Source organism: Schistocerca cancellata, chromosome 2 (assembly GCF_023864275.1).
Source record: "Schistocerca cancellata isolate TAMUIC-IGC-003103 chromosome 2, iqSchCanc2.1, whole genome shotgun sequence".
Taxonomy (NCBI): domain Eukaryota; kingdom Metazoa; phylum Arthropoda; class Insecta; order Orthoptera; family Acrididae; genus Schistocerca; species Schistocerca cancellata.
Window position 1 is genome coordinate 725235848 of NC_064627.1, and position 19707 is coordinate 725255554.

Consider the following 19707-nt stretch of genomic DNA (forward strand, 5'->3'; position numbering starts at 1 on the left):
GCTCTTATGCATCTGTATAGCATGCGTATTTGTTTGTACGACTGATTCATAGTTTCAAAAGTGTTTTCAAGAATATATGAAAATTATACTACGCTATAAAGGCGGTTCATTCTTTTTCCAATTCTGACAGAAAATTGGCAAAATAAATATCCGGGCAATGGAGGATTTGTCAGTTAGTTATGGATACATGATCTGGAAACAGTCTTAGGTTCTGTCAATACTGTCTTTTCATTAATATACAGCCTGGACAACAAGTGTCGCAGTCGGCTCCTCTGAGGCTTACCTTAAGTCACTTCTACATCCGTCGATAACTCTCCATCCAAGATAACGTGCCGTGACTTCACTACCAGAACTGCTCAATACAGTCGCAAAATTCGCTTGTGCCCCATACGATGTCACTTTCGATACTGAGTACAGTTATAGATTAAGTTCTTTTCGGAAGTCAAGAACTATAAATATTGCTTCCATGTAACTGGTGTGTTTCCGAAATCTGTGCTGGTGTCTTGGAAGAGATGATTCTGTTATGGTTGAACACACAATATGTTCAAAAGAATAATACAGCTGTTGGTTATCAATTGTATTGGACGGTAGTTTCGCAGACGACTTCTTTCAGTTGTTTCGCAACGCCGAAGATAATATTTATTTCCCTCATATTTGCAACGGAGCAGTGATGAAATGAATGACACAAGACAGGGCCGGCCGCTCTGGCCGAGCGATTCTAGGCGCTTCAGTCCACAACCGCGCTGCTACTACGGTCGCAGGTTCGAATCCTGCCTCGGGCATGGATGTGTGTGATGTCTTTAGGTTAGGTCTAAGTAGCTTTAAATCTAGGCGACTGATGACCTCCCACAGTGCTTAGAGCCATTTGAAGCATTTTTTGAACACAATACAGGAAGACATCTGACAATGGAAATAATGATGAAACCCCACATGTATATAGTAAAATATATTGGCTGACATAAATATGGAAGACACGTTAATGCATTTCAGGCTATTGCAGGTAGCTGCGATTTTGTTCCAAAAAATTTTACACACGTCGCAGTCGTTTCAGCAGATTGCACAGGAAGCAGTTTTGAGTTTGGGGGCAGCGGCGCGCAGCTAGTAGGAGTCGTGCTCGCAGACGTAGGGCAGCGGCGTGGAGCAGGGCACGTCGTTGAAGGCGCCGTCGCGGCTCACCGTCACGCAGTTCTCGCCCAGGTGGTGCGCGTTGTCCGGCTGGCCCGGCATCCAGCGCACGTAGCCCGTGTCCTCCAGCAGGCCGCCTGCGGGCACACAAGCGTCACTCCTAACGACTCGCCGCACTGGCCGCATAGTCACAATGAACACATCTGGCGTAATGTATCCCACAGGGATCGATATTAGGTCCCAACATCTCCCATGTTCTACTGTGCGTACAACAGGTATGCCTATAACCTCCAGCTATCATTTAGTCGACTTGGTACCATCTATCGACAAAGCCAATACTCATCTTTGTAAATAAAGTCGGTATAGAATATACGAAGTGATTCATATTGACTTTTAAAAAACCCCAACTGGTGTAGATGACTATGAGACAAGTGTTTTCATATAAGACAATGGGGCCACAAATGTCGGGAAATACCATATCTAAAATGTGGCTTCACCAGATGGCACACGCAGCGGTAGAGCCTGTCGATCCTATTCTCCCCCGCAGGGGCAGCGCTGCATATCGCTTCACTAGGGTACTCTATTTTCGTTCTTTCCTTATCCTATGTGACACGGTAGTAGTCGCGGTAGCGGTAATACAAGACTGCGATGAATCGCTTTACATTTACGGAAACAGAATTCCTTAGCGGAGCGATGTGTAGCACTAGCCCCTTTCCAGCGACAAATCCAACCGCTGCAAATGCGTCCGGTTACGTCATCCGGTGACGTCACACGTTCAACGTTTGTCATCCAGTTTTGGGGTATTTCCCGACATTTGCGAAGCCCCCAGGGTCTTATCTTACATTACCTGTCCCAGCGCCGTCTATGCCGCTTCGGGGGTTTTTAAACGTTAATAAGAATCACCCTTTATGGTGAAAGCTTAGTCCGACTAAAACCCAAACTGCCCAGGACGGTCATTCTAGGATCATAAGCCTGAAATTTTGAGAATCCTGGCAATCTTTAATCCTAACTGGGACAAACATGTATATCTCCCCCTCAGCAAGGAGTCTACGAGCAGAGTTGCAAAGTCTACCATAGGCTGCTGTAGACTACCATACGTAAGCGTAGACTACTGTATCTTTCATAGTAGGTTTCCTTGGTTAAGGTCGTACCCACGTTACCTTTACGTTAGGTGTGTTGCATAAGTGTCGGGCGTTACCTCATAACGATCGCTTTCTTTACTTATGCAATCAGTATATTTATAGAATGCCCTAAAAATTGGAAGCGATGAACTGTCTAGAAACTGAGTGGGGATATATTAAGGGCCAGGTAACATATGGAACATTTTTGTTCTTCATTACCCTTCTGTCTGGTACTTACAAATAAACAGTATTTAGAGCAAAACTGAAACTGTCAATGTTTAATTCCGATTTTAATCGACAATTTTTGATCTGTAACATGAAACATAAGGAGGCTGTAGCAAAAATAAAGAGAACCGTACAAATTTATCATATAGCACTGGAAATCGCGGTTTCCTAAGCAAAAAGGAAAAAAAATAGCAAAACAAAAATACCGGGTGATCAAAAAGTCAGTATATATTTCAAAACTTAATAAACCACGGAATAATGTAGATAGACAGGTAAAAATTGACACACATGCCTGGAATGACATGGTGTTTTATTAGAACCTAAAGAAAAACAACGAAGTATTGCTAGACGCGTGAAAGATCTCTTGCACGCGTCGTTTGGTGATGATCGTGTGCTCAGCCGCCACATTCGTCATGCTTGGCCTCCCAGGTCCCCAGACCTCAGTCCGAGCGATTATTGGCTTTGGAGTTACCTGAAGTCACAGGTGTATCGTGATCGACCGACATCTCTAGGGATGCTGAAAGACAACATCCGACGCCAATGCCTCACCATAACTCCGGACATGCTTTACAGTGCTGTTCACAACATTATTCCTCTACTACAACTATTGTTGAGTAATGATGGTGTACATATTGAGCATTTCCTGTAAAGAACATCATCTTTGCTTTGTCTTACTTTGTTATGCTAATTATTGCTATTCTGATCAGCTGAAGCGCCATCTGTCGGACATTTTTTGAACGTTTGTATTTTTTTTTCGTTCTAATAAAACCCCATGTCATTCCAAGCATGTGTGTCAATTTGTACCTCTCTATCTACATTATTCAGTGATTTATTTAGTATTCAAAGTTATACTGACTTTTTGATCACGCAATATGTCAACCATCGCTTCAATACATCGTCAAAGTTATATAACACATGTTACTCTTATACATAAGCAAATTTCACATTTATCAATAATAAGGAAACTCTTGTCTTTGATCATGATAAAGAACCTTCTATCTAGTGTGAAATAATATATATATATATATATATATATATATATATATATATATATATAATGTAACCAAAGCAGTTACTTTTGGTGCAAGTACAATTTGCTTGCACAAATTTTGTAGACGGTAGAACGACACGCATACACACACACACACACACACACACACACACATATGTATACACTCCTGGAAATGGAAAAAAGAACACATTGACACCGGTGTGTCAGACCCACCATACTTGCTCCGGACACTGCGAGAGGGCTGTACAAGCAATGATCACACGCACGGCACAGCGGACACACCAGAAACCGCGGTGTTGGCCGTCGAATGGCGCTAGCTGCGCAGCATTTGTGCACCGCCGCCGTCAGTGTCAGCCAGTTTGCCGTGGCATACGGAGCTCCATCGCAGTCTTTAACACTGGTAGCACGCCGCGACAGCGTGGACGTGAACCGTACGTGCAGTTGACGGACTTTGAGCGAGGGCGTATAGTGGGCATGCGGGAGGCCGGGTGGACGTACCGCCGAATTGCTCAACACGTGGGGCGTGAGGTCTCCACAGTACATCGATGTTGTCGCCAGTGGTCGGCGGAAGGTGCACGTGCCCGTCGATCTGGGACCGGACCGCAGCGACGCACGGATGCACGCCAAGACCGTAGGATCCTACGCAGTGCCGTAGGGGACCGCACCGCCACTTCCCAGCAAATTAGGGACACTGTTGCTCCTGGGGTATCGGCGAGGACCATTCGCAACCGTCTCCATGAAGCTGGGCTACGGTCCCGCACACCGTTAGGCCGTCTTCCGCTCACGCCCCAACATCGTGCAGCCCGCCTCCAGTGGTGTCGCGACAGGCGTGAATGGAGGGACGAATGGAGACGTGTCGTCTTAAGCGATGAGAGTCGCTTCTGCCTTGGTGACAATGATGGTCGTATGCGTGTTTGGCGCTGTGCAGGTGAGCGCCACAATCAGGACTGCATACGACCGAGGCACACAGAGCCAACACCCGGCATCATGGTGTGGGGAGCGATCTCCTACACTGGCCGTACGCCACTCGTGATCGTCGAGGGGACACTGAATAGTGCACGGTACATCCAAACCGTCATCGAACCCATCGTTCTACCATTCCTAGACCGGCAAGGGAACTTGCTGTTCCAACAGGACAATGCACGTCCGCATGTATCCCGTGCCACCCACCGTACTCTATAAGGTGTAAGTCAACTACCCTGGCCAGCAAGATCTCCGGATCTGTCCCCCATTGAGCATGTTTGGGACTGGATGAAGCGTCGTCTCACGCGGTCTGCACGTCCAGCACGAACGCTGGTCCAACTGAGGCGCCAGGTGGAAATGGCATGGCAAGCCGTTCCACAGGACTACATCCAGCATCTCTACGATCGTCTCGATGGGAGAATAGCAGCCTGAATTGCTGCGAAAGGTGGATATACACTGTACTAGTGCCGACATTGTGCATGCTCTGTTGCCTGTGTCGATGTGCCTGTGGTTCTGTCGGTGTGATCATGTGATGTATCTGACCCCAGGAATGTGTCAATAAAGTTTCCCCTTCCTGGGACAATGAATTCACGGTGTTCTTATTTCAATTTCCAGGAGTATATATATATATATAAATTTGTGTAGGCAAATTGTACTTGCATCAAAAGTAACTGCTTTGGTTACATAAAAGTACAGAAGTTGGGCGATCAACCAAATGTCGTTGCTTATAAAACTCAATTTATAGTCTCTAAGGATATAAAATACACAATGGACAGCCACCCAAGAACTGCAGCTCTAATTATGGGCAAAAAAAAAAAAAAAAAAGAGAGAAGTTGTCGGCTCCCATTTTCTCTCTTACACAGTCATTTATGTATCTATCCCTATCAATGCTACTAATACGACCGGTAATCCTACCACTGACTGCGTCGTTTAGGTAGTGTACCAAAAGTACCGAACCGCAGTTTTGGTAGAGGGCGACTCTGTCTAAGTGTAATAATGGATGAAAATATAAACTGTGTTGATCACATATTAATAATTAGCAAGAAAACATCAGCAACTCCTCTTACACTAAAAACACATGAAAAGGTCTTCCCTTTGGATCTTAAAATAATGGATGAAAATTTATACTAGGTTGATTACATGACAGAAAATTTCCAAGAAGGTTTGGGTTGGGTTGTTTGGGGGACGAGACCACACAACTAGGTTATCGGTCTCATCGGATTAGGGAAGAAAAGGGAAGGAAGTCGGTCGTGCCCTTTCAAAGCAACCATCGCGGCATTTGCCAGGAGCGAATTAGGGAAATCACGGAAAACCTAAATCAGGATAGCCGGACGCGGGATTGAACCGTCGTTCTCCCGAATACGAGTCCAGTGTGCTAATCACTGCACCACCTCACCCAGTTTTCCAAGAAGATATAAGCAGCCTTCTACGCTTTATAAAAAAAACGAAAAGTTCTCGCTTGGGACCTGAAGAAAGTAAACGAGAATTAGTGCAAACACTTCCAGTTGCCGATTACAGTGACGTCATCCCACATGGTCTTCCTCTAGGTAGGTCACGGCGTTTGGAGATGGTCATGAACTCGCACCTTATCCACAGCTAATCGTGTTTACGTGCAGACAAGCGTCAGCTTTACTGTAGGGGTGACGATTATCGCTGAGACAACCGGTTTTCTGTTATATCGTTTTTCTTCCATGCCAGTTTAACCTGACTGTTAACCCGCTCAAAATAATCAGTTTCTGTAATAACAGATTTACGGTTCATATTCCCATTATTTCCTGTAATAAATGCGGCAATCGAACAGAGATTCACAAATTTTTACTCCTTCAGTTTCAAGACACATAGACAAAAAGTATGAAATGAAAAAGGTCAATAAAACTTAGTTCGTCCACCGTTCGCTGCTTTAATCTAAAAGTAATAAGTGGTTGAATACTACAAAAAATCACTAGTATTCTCCTCTTGATTCTAAGTTACTCTGCTTAAAAATCGTCTCGGGGACTATACCACTGTTTGGCCTTGCCAATATTTAGTGCTGTAGAGTGAAAACTGAGGTTGAAGAACTTTATTTTTCGTCTTAATTTTACCGTTCTCAAGGACTAGAAGCAGATAAAAGCATGTTATTTAGCCACAGGCAGGGATTAGGTACTTTCTATTTTTTTTGTATACTATGAATGTAGTCATTTTTTTTATTTATTACTGTTATCACAGTTTCCTTCCTCTTCTACTATTTCATAGAAATGTCAGGCATACCTTTAATCGTTCAAACCGTATTAAGCATAGTACTTCATTGTTACGTCACTTTGTAAAAATATTTCCAGACTAGGACTGATCCCTTTCTGCAATACACCGGATGTCCGCCGACGACAGCGAGAACCTACCATATAGACAAATTAGGGTAAAGTCTTAAAAACGGCACGTACACTATGTGATCAAAAGTATCCGGACACCCTCAGTGAAAACATTGCAGCCATCGAGCAAAGGAATACCGTTCAAAGTGTCCTCCTTGTACATAAGAGAAGCCTACGTGACCATCAGCCATCGAGCCGTCGGTGTAAACCACTTCATGACATCGGTACATATCAAGAATCGAGAGGAAGTGACAGCGGAGACCCGCGGGGTTAACTGAGTCCTTAGGGCCATGTGAAAGGTCCAGGCGAAGCCGCTGCTTAGTGTACACCATGGAGGTGCACGTGAGTGGACCTCGAGTATAGGTAGTAAAGGCAAGGACTCTCGTTCGGATAGTAGGAATAGGACGCGAACGGCAATTCTAAGGCCTGACCTGGGCCGCAGATGCGGGAGATGAACAGCCGTGGGAGGGAAAAGGAGACGGTAATTCGAATGCGCAGGAGAACTACGAACGTGTGTAATGTAACTGGCGAGCAGTTGTGCACGCTTAACCTTCAATGAGGACGCTCGTCACCGGACTCGTCCTAAAAGCTACCGTCGCTAGTCGAACGCCACAGTGGTGCACTGGGTCGAGTAAACGCAGTGCTGAGAGCGCCGCCGAACCATAAACCAGACTCCCATAGTCAAGGCTCTGTAGAGCTGCAGCAGCGTAGAGCGATCTGCACTCCAGTTGGTGTTGCTCAGGCAGCAGAGTGCATTGAGTGCTTAAGCTGACGAAGGTGAGGAAGCCAAGTCAAAAAGGCGTCGAAAACCATCTTAAGAATCGATATGTCTCCACTACAGTGAGTGGATCGTCATTAAGGTAAAGTTCTGGTTCCGGATGAACGGTACGACGCCGACAGAAGTGCATAAAACACGACTTTGCGGCTGGCTAGGCGCCGCTCAGCAACACCAGTACTGGAGCAGCAGTACGAAACGCAGAAGTCGTCTGCATACAGAGAAGGTGAGATGGACGGCCCTACAGCTGCTGCTAGGCCGTTAATAGCCAATAAAAATGAGATACCCTGAATACAGAACCCTGCGGGACTCCAGTCTCCTGGATATGGGGTGAACTATGGGAGGCTCCACCTGGACACAGAAAGTACGGAGCGACAGGAAATTTTGGATAAAAATCGGGAGCTGGCCCCGGAGACCCCACTCATTCAATGTGGCAAGGATATGATGTCGCCAGGCCGTGTCGTAAGCTTTTCGTAAAAAAAAAAAAAAAAAAAAATGTTGTTTTCGTAAATCAAAAAAGACGGCAACAAGGTGTTGGCGTCGGGAAAAGGCTGTTTGGATGGCAGACACGAGGGACACGAGATCATCAGTGCAGTGGTAGAGCGACCCTGGCGGAAACCGTCCTGGCATGGAGCCAGTAGGCCACGTGACTCGAGGACCCGAACCAACCCAACCGCCAACACTCATACGTTCTAGCAGCTTACATAGAACGTTGGTGAGGCTGATGGGCCGATAGCTATCCACATCAAGCGAGTTTTTTTCCAGGTTTGAGCACTGGTATGATGGTGCTCTCCCACCATTGCGATGGAAAGACGCTACCACACCCGATCCGGTTGAAGATGACGAGGAGATGTCGCTTCTAGTCAGACGAGATATGTTTAATCATCTGACTGTGGATTCTATCTGGCCCAGGAGGTGTGTGGGGGCAATGTGCAAGGGCACTGAGGAGCTCCCACTCTGTAAAAGGAGCTTTATAGGTTTCACTGTGTCGTGTAGTGAACAAGAGGACTTTCCCTTCCTTCCATCCGCCATTTGAGAGTGCGAAAGGCTGGGTGGGGTGGGGGGGAGGGGTAATTCTCCGATGCAGAGGATCGAGCATAGCGCTCGGCAATCGCTTTTACGTCGGTAGATAACCCGCGTAGATGGTAACGCCAGTGACACCTGTTAGGGTCTGGTACCCAAAAACACGCCCGATCTTCATCCAGACTTAGGAAGGTGACGTATGGCATCCTATGGTCAAGACATACCTCTCCAAACACTCCTGTTTCCATGTTTTTGTAAGCTGGAGAACGCGGACACGGAGCCGTTTAAAGGCTATTAGGAGCTCTAGAGAAGGGTGCCGCTTATGCCGCTGTAGAGCTCGCCGACGCTCCTTAATTGCCTCAGCGACTTTCGGCGACCGCCAAGGTACTGACTTTCGCTGGGGGCATCCAAAATAACGAGGGATCGCGTTTTCCGCCGCAGAAACGATCGTTGTAGTGACCTGCTCAACCACAACATCGATTGCACCATGTGGGGGAGATTCAACGGTGACAGCAGAGGTGAAGGCTTCGCAGTCTGCCTTGTTGAAAGGCCATCTGGGTAGGCGTCCATGTGCATGACGCTGGGGGAGTGACAGGAAGATTGTGAAGTGGTCACTACCACACAAGTCGTCATGTGCGCTCCAGTGGACAGGTGGGAGAAGTCCTGGGCTGCAGAGGGGTAAATCAACAGCCGAGTAAGTGCCGTGAGCCACACTGAAATGTATAGGGTGCCCAGTATTTCAGAGGCAGTGGCCGAACCGAGTAAAGTTTCGACATCCCTGCCTCTGCCAGTAAGCACTGTGCCACCCCACAAGGGGTTATGGGCGTTAAAATCTCCCAAAAGTAGGAAAGGTATAGGGAGTTGAAGAATCAGTGCAGCCAATACGTTCAGGGGTACTGCACCATCTGGAGGAAGATATATATTGCAGACAGTTATTTCATGTGTCATCTGTACACTGACAGCCACAGCTTCAAGAGGAGTCAGAAGGGACACTACATACCAAGTTCAGGACATAGACGCATATTCCACCTGACACTCTATTATATTCGCTAGGGTTCTTGTAATATACCCTGTAGCCATGAAGGGCAGGGGTCCACATTGCCAGGAGCCATGTTTCCTGGATGTCAATGCAGAAAGCAGGTCTAAAGATTACCAACTACCATAGCTCAGCCAGGTGGTGAAAATAACCGCAGCAACTTCACTGCAGGATGACGTTATCGTGAGGCAGGGAAGGCGTGAAACGCTCAATGAGGCAGTTTACGCCTCAGGGACATCTGCTGCCACCGACTGAGTACCTGTGCGATCGACATCTATTGTGTCTGAGGGCACAGAGAGATCTAGGTGCTCAGCGGATGGCAGAACCTCGACTTCATCCTCAGATGCAGAGCTTGTAGGGAGCATTGGTATGGGTGCCACTGCAAGGTCTTGGTTCTTGGAGGTCTTCTTCCTTTTGGTTTTCTCTCACTGCTTCTTTGGTTTTATTGGCTGGGAGGGCTCCTGAGTCAGAGACTGAGGAGGACAATGAAGCCCTATGACCAGCTAGGTGTGGTTGCTTCAGCCACTGGCAGGTGTCTGCCACTGGTAGGAACCTGGGAATGGCTTCTCTGGCTGCGAAGTGGGGACTGATGTCCCTGATTGTTTGGAGGGGGACGAGTTGCTCCAAAGGTAGGTAGTGCAGGAGCCACAGGGAGGGAAGTGCTCCCCACCATCAAGGGGCTGGTTGAGTCTGATGGTTCTGAGAGCCAATTGCACATGGCAGAATGGAAGGTGCTAGAACCATTGTCGTAGCGGAGGCGTAAGTGGAGGTCATATGCACAGGATGGAGCCTCTCATATTTCCTCCTAGCCTCAGTGTAGGCTAGTGGGTCCAGCGTCTTGTGTTCCATGATTTTCCTCTCTTTCTGTAAAATTCTGCAGTCTGGCAAGCAAGGTGAAGGAAGCTCTCCGCAGTTAACACAGATGGGAGACCGGGCACATCGAGTATTGGGATGTGAAGGACGTCTGCAGTCGCGACGTGTGACACTGGCAGTACTGGGGGAAGACATATGCCCAAACTTCCAGCACGGCATCATAGTAGTAAACCATCACCTTGACCTTTTTGGGTAATAGATCACCCTCGAAGGCCAAGATGAATGCAGCAGTGGCAACCTGATTATCCCTCGGACCCTGATGGACATGACAGACCAAATGGACACCTCGTCACTCTATGTTGGCGTGCAGCTCATCATAAGAAAAAAAAATGTCCTTGTGGAATATAATACCCTGGACCATATTTAAGCTCTTATGGGATGTGATGGTAACAGAAACATCCTCCAGCTTGTGATAAGTAAGTAATGCCCGTGACTGGGCAGAGGATGCAGTTTAGACAAACCCTCCACCTTCCAAAACTTGTCCTCTAAATGCTCCACAAAGAACTGAGGCTTCATGAAAGATTCCCCATCAACTCTCGTACATATGAGGAACCAGTGTGAATAAGCTTCCTTCCATGGAGTGGCCATGGAGGGGAATGATTTGGGGTTGTATTTCTTAGCATTGAAATTAGACCTTGACCAGTTAGAGACTGCGAGGGGGGGGGGGGGAGGTCACCAGCAAGAGATGTCGTACTACGCATCATGGCGTGTCATCCGCCATGATGCCAACCAGACCGACCAGAAGCCCTCCCCACAGGCGACACTCAGCCACAGGAAAGGCCACTTGGCAGGATGGCCATAGCCGGGAATCCGGATGCCCCAGGGTCACGGGCATCTACTACTTTGGGCGAGGGGAGTTAACGGCGCAGGCATCAGCAGAGCGATCCCTGTGTAGTCGGGGGGCTACAGCCATCAGGGTGCATGGCGGTCCCACCACAACAGACTGGCTACCGTGCTAGATATAAGGGCAAACAAGGAAACAAGTCCATTATCATCGTCAGTGCAGAAAAAGATACTGCTCAGTGGACGGAGGAAAACGCACCCAGGATGGGGATCTCGCCCAACAGCTGGAGAAGGAGCGGATGTGCAGATCCACGTCGACGAAGGATGTGAGAGATCTCAGTGCATGATGGACACGATGCGCCCTTCCCCAATTGGCTCGCTCTTCGGGCAAATTTTTAAGAATGGAGGTCAAACTCCGCAGCGGACCATCACATAAAGGCCGAAAGTGTGAGACTCCTTTTAGTCAGTCGCCTCTTATGACGGGCAGCAATACCTCGGGCCTATTCTAAACCCCGAACCCGCAGGGGGGGGGGGGGCGGCAATTAAAACGGAAAGATACTTCTTATATTAAGGAAACAAGATAGCAGCATACAACGGCATAGTATCGAGAACTATTAACACATTAAAAAAATGTATATTTTAAGGTAGTCCTCATTCACATCTCATTTATTATGCGTTGGATTCGCCCTTGTTTACGTCAGTACTAGAACACTTTTACGCAGTGCTCTCCATCTATGGTATCATACTTTTATTACTTTGGTAGTAAGAAAAATGTTACGAAATAAAAAAGATGCTAACTAGAAACGTTTGGAGTATTCTCAGTCCTAAATACAAGAAAGGACACAAATAGTTGTGGAATTTGATCGAAAGAACTTATGAAGTAATTCCTCAGCAATACATCAAAGCGATTTCTTCATTCGTTACTTTCACTTGAAAGTGGTATGATATTGACGTTCAGGGAAAGTACACATTCTAATGACAGAGGCATAACTGAATGACAAATCGTATCGCCATTACCCATGCTAATGGCTGCTCTCCTGTGGTGCTTGCAAGTGCTTACGCAACTACGTAATGGCCATTTTAAACATAGCACGCTAATGCGGGCAGTCCCTACCTCGCTCTTTCCCTGTTCTCAGTCGTATTCCCAAGAACTAGATAGCAAGAGGCGCAATCAGCAGAAAGTGATCTCTCCTCGAACTCTGTCTGAGCTGGATTCTCCTCTTACAGGTCGTCAACGATATAAACTTAAGTAATATAATCGATTTATTGTATTTTCCGTCATCTAGACTCGGTCGGTTTGTGAACTATCTCATAAACTCTACAACAATTCAGAAGTTAAATAGTAGTTGGCCCTGGGCTGTCTCAAGAAAGAAGCACCATCATTTCTGCTTTTAACTCGATTATTGTTTATCCTCCTTTAACGACGACCGTAACGACTGGAGAAAGAATTACTCAGTTGTTATTAGAAGAGCTACCACTAAGAAGTTGGACTGAATCTCCAGTCCACAGCTTAACGCACACAGAAATAGAGCTGCTATCAGCACTGCTGCAAAACGCGACCGCAAATGAGCGAATTTCATGACCATTTACCTTTTATATGGCCTACTTCTCCAACTACAGTTTTTGACAGCACTATATCTTTTAGTTGGAAAGCTACTGAAATGTATGCGAACAAATGAGCGCTACAGCAGGAACGTTCTGGGCTGTTGAGTCATCTGTTGTAGGGACTACTTCCTGAGATGGGATGTAACCCCTTTGTTCTTTTGTTATCGAATGAAGCTCTTAGCAAGCATTTTGACAGTGTCCTACAGCAGATGACGTGCGAAATAGTTTAATTAAATATCGGTTCATTCTCTAGAGTTACCTAAAATAGAAAACTGCCAACAGAAACGGAAAAATTCGTTATGGCTCCAGGATTAATCAGAGAATTGACAGCAAATGGAAGAGATCGATACCTTCCGCAACAAGAAAAACCTACCAGTGACAAACTAAAGTATAAAAGAGAGGCGCAAACAAATCAATGAAGAGAAAAATTACAGAGAAGAGCACCAACAGCTACAAGAGTAGACTTCTAACTGGAGTGAGCGTGGATAAGCAGGAATACATGACGAAAACGAAACGTATATTACTAAAATATAATATCGAACTACTAACATCCGGTTCAATTAAAATGTTACGAATGAATATGAAAAATACGGTAAAAATATGAAAAACCTATTTTAACATATACTGAAACAAAAATTAATCCAGGGAAATCAGTCAACACCAACTGTTGGAGTCAGACCAAAATAAATGAAGACAGTATCCCCTGGAGAAGACGTATCAACTTCATGGATGCTCCTGCATACTGTACTCTAAACGTTTGACGCTGCTGTTTAGCTGAACGTTACGAACTAAATATTAGAAGTCTTATAAAATGCTCCAGACAGTTAACCTGAACAATAAAAGATATAAACACACCAATAGCAGTACTAATGTTCTTTGGTATCATAGACTTCCGCACTTCAATCCCACATGAGTATATAACAAAAAATTTCAAAAGAACAGTGAGCAGCAAGTCCAGAAATCTCAAATACCTCCATAGAGAAATTGATATAAATCATAAAAGTAATCACAGAGTTAAACTACTTTCAATTTAACAATTCATTTTATTTACAAAAAGGAGGCCTCCCAATGACAAGTCCAATTTCGTATCTTAATTAATAACATTTGATCTAGGACTTTTTCCGAAATAAAATAAGCCAAAAACATAGTATCTTACAGTCATAGATAACGCAAACGGAAACAAGAGTATCAGTTCTCTTTCTTAAACACAAAATCAGACAATATAACGATATGTTACATACTTCCAGGAAAGAAAAGGTGCCTACATCGAATCAAACTATTTATTTTTTTGTTTTTTAATCTGACACCCAACAGGTGTACGTAATACACACCATGCAGAACATCTTCAAACAAAGTAGCTATCAAAAAAGGCTAAATGCATCCCAGACGCAGACACAAAATTGCACTCTGTAATAAATCAACAATATCTCACACATAAAACTAGAAACGTCTTTATAAAACATGGAATATAAACGCATTAAAACCAAATAGGACAATTTAAGAATAACAGTGACAGCGGAAGAAGATAATTACATAGTTCCTTGATTCACGAATTAAAATGTATTAATTGAAAATCTAAATACATGGGACTGACTACTAGACACTTAAATGTTAGATATCAACAACATTGATGACTCAGTTTACCCAATCCCCATGTGCAGGACATTTAATACGAGAAAAATGCCACCTCATTAGGATAAGAAATGGCATGGAAGACATATCAAAATAACCGAAAACCGGAGGAATATTACAATACCATAAACAACACAGAAAATACTCTCAGTGACCAGGGAAGAATTCACAGAAGAACAGTATTCCCACTGAATCTCTCTCTCTCTCCCACAGAGCAAGAGAGAGAGAGAGAGAGAGAGAGAGAGAGAGAGAGATGAACATGGCCATAGTACAACCACTACCACGCTATTCACCTGTCTTTCCTCTCCAACCAGCAGCTCACTCCAATGCTCTCTATAGCTACCATGACACGTCAGTTAACCCAGCAGTAAGAGTGAAGTACAGTACACAGCAAAAACGTAGCTCAGTGGGCGTGGGCAGTGAAATGGAAGACTGATATACATGGTTGATAGAAATATTGCCACAGAAGTGTGTGTCCAAAAGCACTTACTGAGAAGCAATGAATACACCTAAAACGTATCAAACATTAGAGTTCCCAAATTCCAGGAAATGTCGTTTTTAACTCCGCGAACTGAGCTGTTTAAGCGTACTAGGTATGGGAATAATTGCAATGGAAACACCTACATTAAGAAGCCAAACAAGCTGATGATAGTAAAATTATAAAAATCGACACAGAAGGTGAGAACTTTTTCCTAAAATCATTTTGCGAAACCATATTGGCAAATTACCACCACTATATTGTAGCTTGTATGACGCTGAAGCAATGAAAGAAGCGAAAGAAAATTAAGGTCAGTAATACAGAGACTAGGAGAAACTAAGCTAGTGCTTATGTTCATACACGATAAATATCCTGTTACAACCTTAACATAAAATTTGAACCAATTACCAATTCGTTAAATCATCAGTTCACTGAACAAAATAATGTCGGACCTAAATTACTGCAAATAAGGAAGATATTTATTTTCTTAATGATTGATTAAAACGACCTGTTTCTTGCACATTATGGTGTTACGGCTGGTTTCATTCTTAGAACATTTACCTGTGGCGAGTTATGCTAAAATGGTCTGGCTGCCGTGTATAATCTTAAAGACCAAATCCAGAAACAGTGATCATTTTGGTCCTTAATATGGTATACGGCAACCAGGCCATTTATATCATGGTTTTAGCACAACTCAGCTAACGGACGGCAGGTGTTCTAAGAATGAAACCGGTAATAACAAAAACAAATGTTTAATACTACAGCTGAAGTGCATTTCATTAAAATTAGTGTTAGCTCAGCTGTGGTGCTCAACATTATCAAGAAGATACTTGTATTGTACAGTTTTTCCGTCTGTGTTCATCTGTCAATGTTCTTATGATATCTAAATGTCCCACAAAAATAAGAAAAAGTGCCCTTTCAGTTTTTTATCATAACACAAAGTTTCAATAAGACGAATACCAGCACAGGCAATACAGAAGAAATCACTTGGAAATGAGGTATGAGGCATACGAAAGTGATTTACGAAACTAATGGCTTTAATTTAGGTGAACACTGCGAAACAGAGACAATGTAAGCTAACATTTACGTAACATCAGAATTGGTGACGATACAGACGAGACGATTTGAAGTAATTGTTTGTCCTGAAAGACCATAACTGACAGTCGAAGCGAAGATCTCATTAGGACGTGAATGACAGAACATTTTTATCTTGTTCAAAAATTATTTTTACCTCTACCAAACACTGCAAACAGAAACTGACGAGATATCTTCTAATGAAGAACGCAATCTGTTGATATTTGAAAAACTTTAATCAGTTACGATCGCTTAATGATGTATTTTACTGATATCTGATTATTATTTCTAAAGCTACTTATATGAAATATATTCGAGAATAATTAAATGTCATTCTGTAATTTATGTTGAGATTTTGGATTGTGGATTATTAAATATTTGGATATTCGCAGTTTCTTTTTAATTTTCGGCGAATCATACTATAACAATTAGCGTGTTAAGGATGCATCAGAATATGCCCATAACAGGCCGATACCGTTGAAGTATGTATTTAATATCCGATCGTGACGGAATGGAATTCGTAAACTAATTTATAAAACCTTTTGTGACTGTCTTAAGGCCAGAAATGTTTTTCTGACTGTATTAATGTCAGTGATGTGGGAAAGCAGCAGAGGCATGTAAACGAAACGTTTGAAACGTGATTTAATAGATAAGCCGTCAGATGCAGAGGCCTAATGAGTGGGCAGGGACAGAAGCGTCTGTGAAATCCCCATACGAGTAGGGAACTTCTTTATGGGAAACGGCAAGAAGCAATTGGAGACGGAAGATGGAGAAATATACGTTATGTAGAAAGATTCATTGATGTGCGAATGAAGCGTCAAAGGGTCAAAGGGCCCTCTAAGACCAACAGTTCGGTAACACACTCATTGCTCACCTTTATTGAGAATTTTAAAAATGTACCTTTCCAGAGACAAACTTTAAATACTCCTAAGCGCCTCCAGGGAGCCAGCTGGAATTGGATGGGTGTCAAGGGGTTGCCTGTCTATAGGCGCCTAGGGAATGTTATCTCTGTAAAGGTAATTTTTTAAAGTTCTCGACAAATTTGGACGGGTTTCCCAGGGATGCTGCCGACATGGGAGGTCTTAGAGGGATTCTCTGCCATTTCATTCTCACATGTGTCAATGTTACACCCCTCCATGATCGGGCGACACAAGGGTGCGAAACAGGAGGACCGAATAAGCATAAGCACCCTTAGGGGGCTTACGTTCATCAAATTATTCTAAACTGACGCTATAGGCTCCAACCTGTAAACAACATAAAAATTGCGGGTCGCGCTGCATGTTCAGGGGAGGGCGGGGAGGGAGTAGCTGAGCAACGTCCCTAAAGAGGGGCTGAAATGTCTGGAGAAGTCAATAGTTTCGAAAGTTCTCAAGAACGTCCTGTTGCTGCTCGCACTGAGAACTGTCGTTTCTGACAGCGGAATCGGAATATGCGGAAATCAACGCCCCAAGGAAGGGGGTTATTTCAGTGACACTGTTCACGCCACTCCCTAAGGCCTTTTCACGTATATTATGAAAGGCGGTGTGTCTGAATTTTTTTCTTCGGCCACTGAAAAGAAAATCACTGATTCAATGCCGCGTGTCGCCGTCCTGTCCTCCATATGACAGGCGTCAAAACAAGGGTCAAATGTGGGTAAGAGGGGGTGTGGCGACTATCCCATTGTGTGACACGTCGGCAGTGGCGGTGGGCAGAATTGTGGTAAAAGTTGGTGTCAACGTGACATCATTCACATAAATTTCTCAGCCTTGGCATTTTTTTTCAGCGTATGTCGACGTTCTTGCTGTTCGAAGCGTAGCGAAGCCCTAGGGTGATGTTGCAGGACACCATCATTTTGCACTGCTACAGAGGAAGACTGTCGGCATTTTTGAGCCGAATTTCAGACTTATACGTAGTAATGGGAGCCAATAACGCGGTTTCGAGAAAGTGATCCAGTAATTGCGTTGTGCAGTGCAGATTGTTGAGGTCGTTGAAGGTGACAGGGGCGCAGTGAGGAAGGATTCTTATAGGAAAGGAAAGACCTAGTGACAGCGATTACACTTACCGAGCACAGTCTCAAAGTGGTTCTCCTTGCGCATGTCGTGGACGCCGATGTAGGAGTAGTAGTTGAAATGCGAATCGAGCAGCTCGGGGCAGCGCCGCATCAGACTGTTCACGACGTCCCACTCCTCCTCCGAGTTGAGAACCAGCAGGTGGGCGCCCTCCTTCTCACACTTGCGCCGCGCCTCTTCCCACGGCAGCGCCGCCCGGTGGAAGCGATAGATGCCCACTCCGGGGAACACCTCGTAGTTGGCAGGGACCTGGAAACCTGCGGCACCGCGGACAACGGATGGTGACGACAAGGTATTCTAACAATAAGTAAAACCTACACCTGTAGTCATTTCGCAACAGTGTGTTAAATGGAGTATCCTAGCACAGGCTGCAGTGTATAGCTGGTACAAGTAAAATAATAATTCCAGTGTCAAAGAAAGCAGGTGCTGGCAGGTGTGAATATTACCGAAAAATACTAACACGAATTGTTTACAGAAGAGAGGAAAAGCTCGTAGAAGTCGACCTTGGGGTACATCACTTTGGTTTCCGGAGAAATGTAGGTACATGGAAGCTAGTAATGATCCTACGATTTATCTTAGAAAATAGGTAAAGGAAAGACAACTCTCCGTTTATAGCATTTGTAGACTTGCAGAACGCTTTTGACAATGTGTACTGAAATACACTCTTTCAAATTCTAAATGTGTCAGGAGCAAAATACAGGAAGTGAAAGGCTGTTTACGATTTGTACTGAAACCAGACGGCAGTAATAAGAGTTGAAGGGTATGAAAGAGAAGCAGTGGTTGAGAAAGGAGTGAGAGAGTTGTAGCATCTCCCTGATGTTGTCTAAGCTGTACACCGAGCAAGCAGTAAGGGCAACGAAAGAAAAATTTGCAGAAAGAGTTAAAATTCCGCGAGAAGAAATAATATCTTCGAGGTTTGTCGATGACGTCGTAATTCTGACAGAGACAGCAAAGATCTTGGAAGAACAGTAGAACAGAATGGACTGGTGGATAAGATGAACATCAACAAAAGCAGAACAAGGGTAATTGGATGTAATCGAATTAAATCAGCTGATGGAATTCGATTAGAAAGCGACACACTCAAAGTAGTAGATGAGTTGTCGAGGTAGAGAGGATATAAAATGTAGACTGTCAATAGCAAGAAAGGCGTTCCCGAAGAAGAGAAATTTTTTTGGCATCCTATATAAATTTAAGTGTCAGGAAGTCCTTTATGAGAGTATTTGTATCGATTGTAGCCATCTATGGAAGTGAAACGTGGACGATAAACAGTTTAGACAAGAAGAGAATAGAAGTGTTTGAAATGTGACTTTGAAGAAGGATGCAAGGATGCTTAAGATTATATGGGTAGCTCAGGGAGCTAATGAGGTGGTACTGAACAGAAGCCGGTCGAAGTGGCCGTGCGGTTCTATGCGCTGCAGTCTGGAACCGCATGACCACTACGGTCGCAGGTTCGAATCCTGCCTCGGGCATGGATGTGTGTGATGTCCTTAGGTTAGTTAGGTTTAACTAGTTCTCAGTTCTAGGGGACTAATGACCTCATAAGTTGAGTCTCATAGTGCTCAGAGCCATTTGAACCACTGAATAGGACT

At 44.5% G+C, this 19707-nt stretch overlaps 1 protein-coding gene across 1 annotated transcript in view; it reads right to left on the reverse strand.

Annotated features, from left to right (window-relative positions):
- Positions 1 to 931: 931 nt before the first annotated feature.
- Positions 932 to 19707, reverse strand: part of LOC126162522 (asialoglycoprotein receptor 1-like) — a 44908-nt gene continuing 26132 nt past the window's right edge. Inside the window, exons 4-5 of the mRNA XM_049919092.1 lie at positions 18112 to 18375; positions 932 to 1262 (exon numbers count right to left, since the gene is read on the reverse strand). Coding sequence (XP_049775049.1) covers positions 1099 to 1262; positions 18112 to 18375 — 428 coding nt within the window. The 3' untranslated portion in view covers positions 932 to 1098. The remainder of the gene's footprint in view (positions 1263 to 18111; positions 18376 to 19707) is intronic.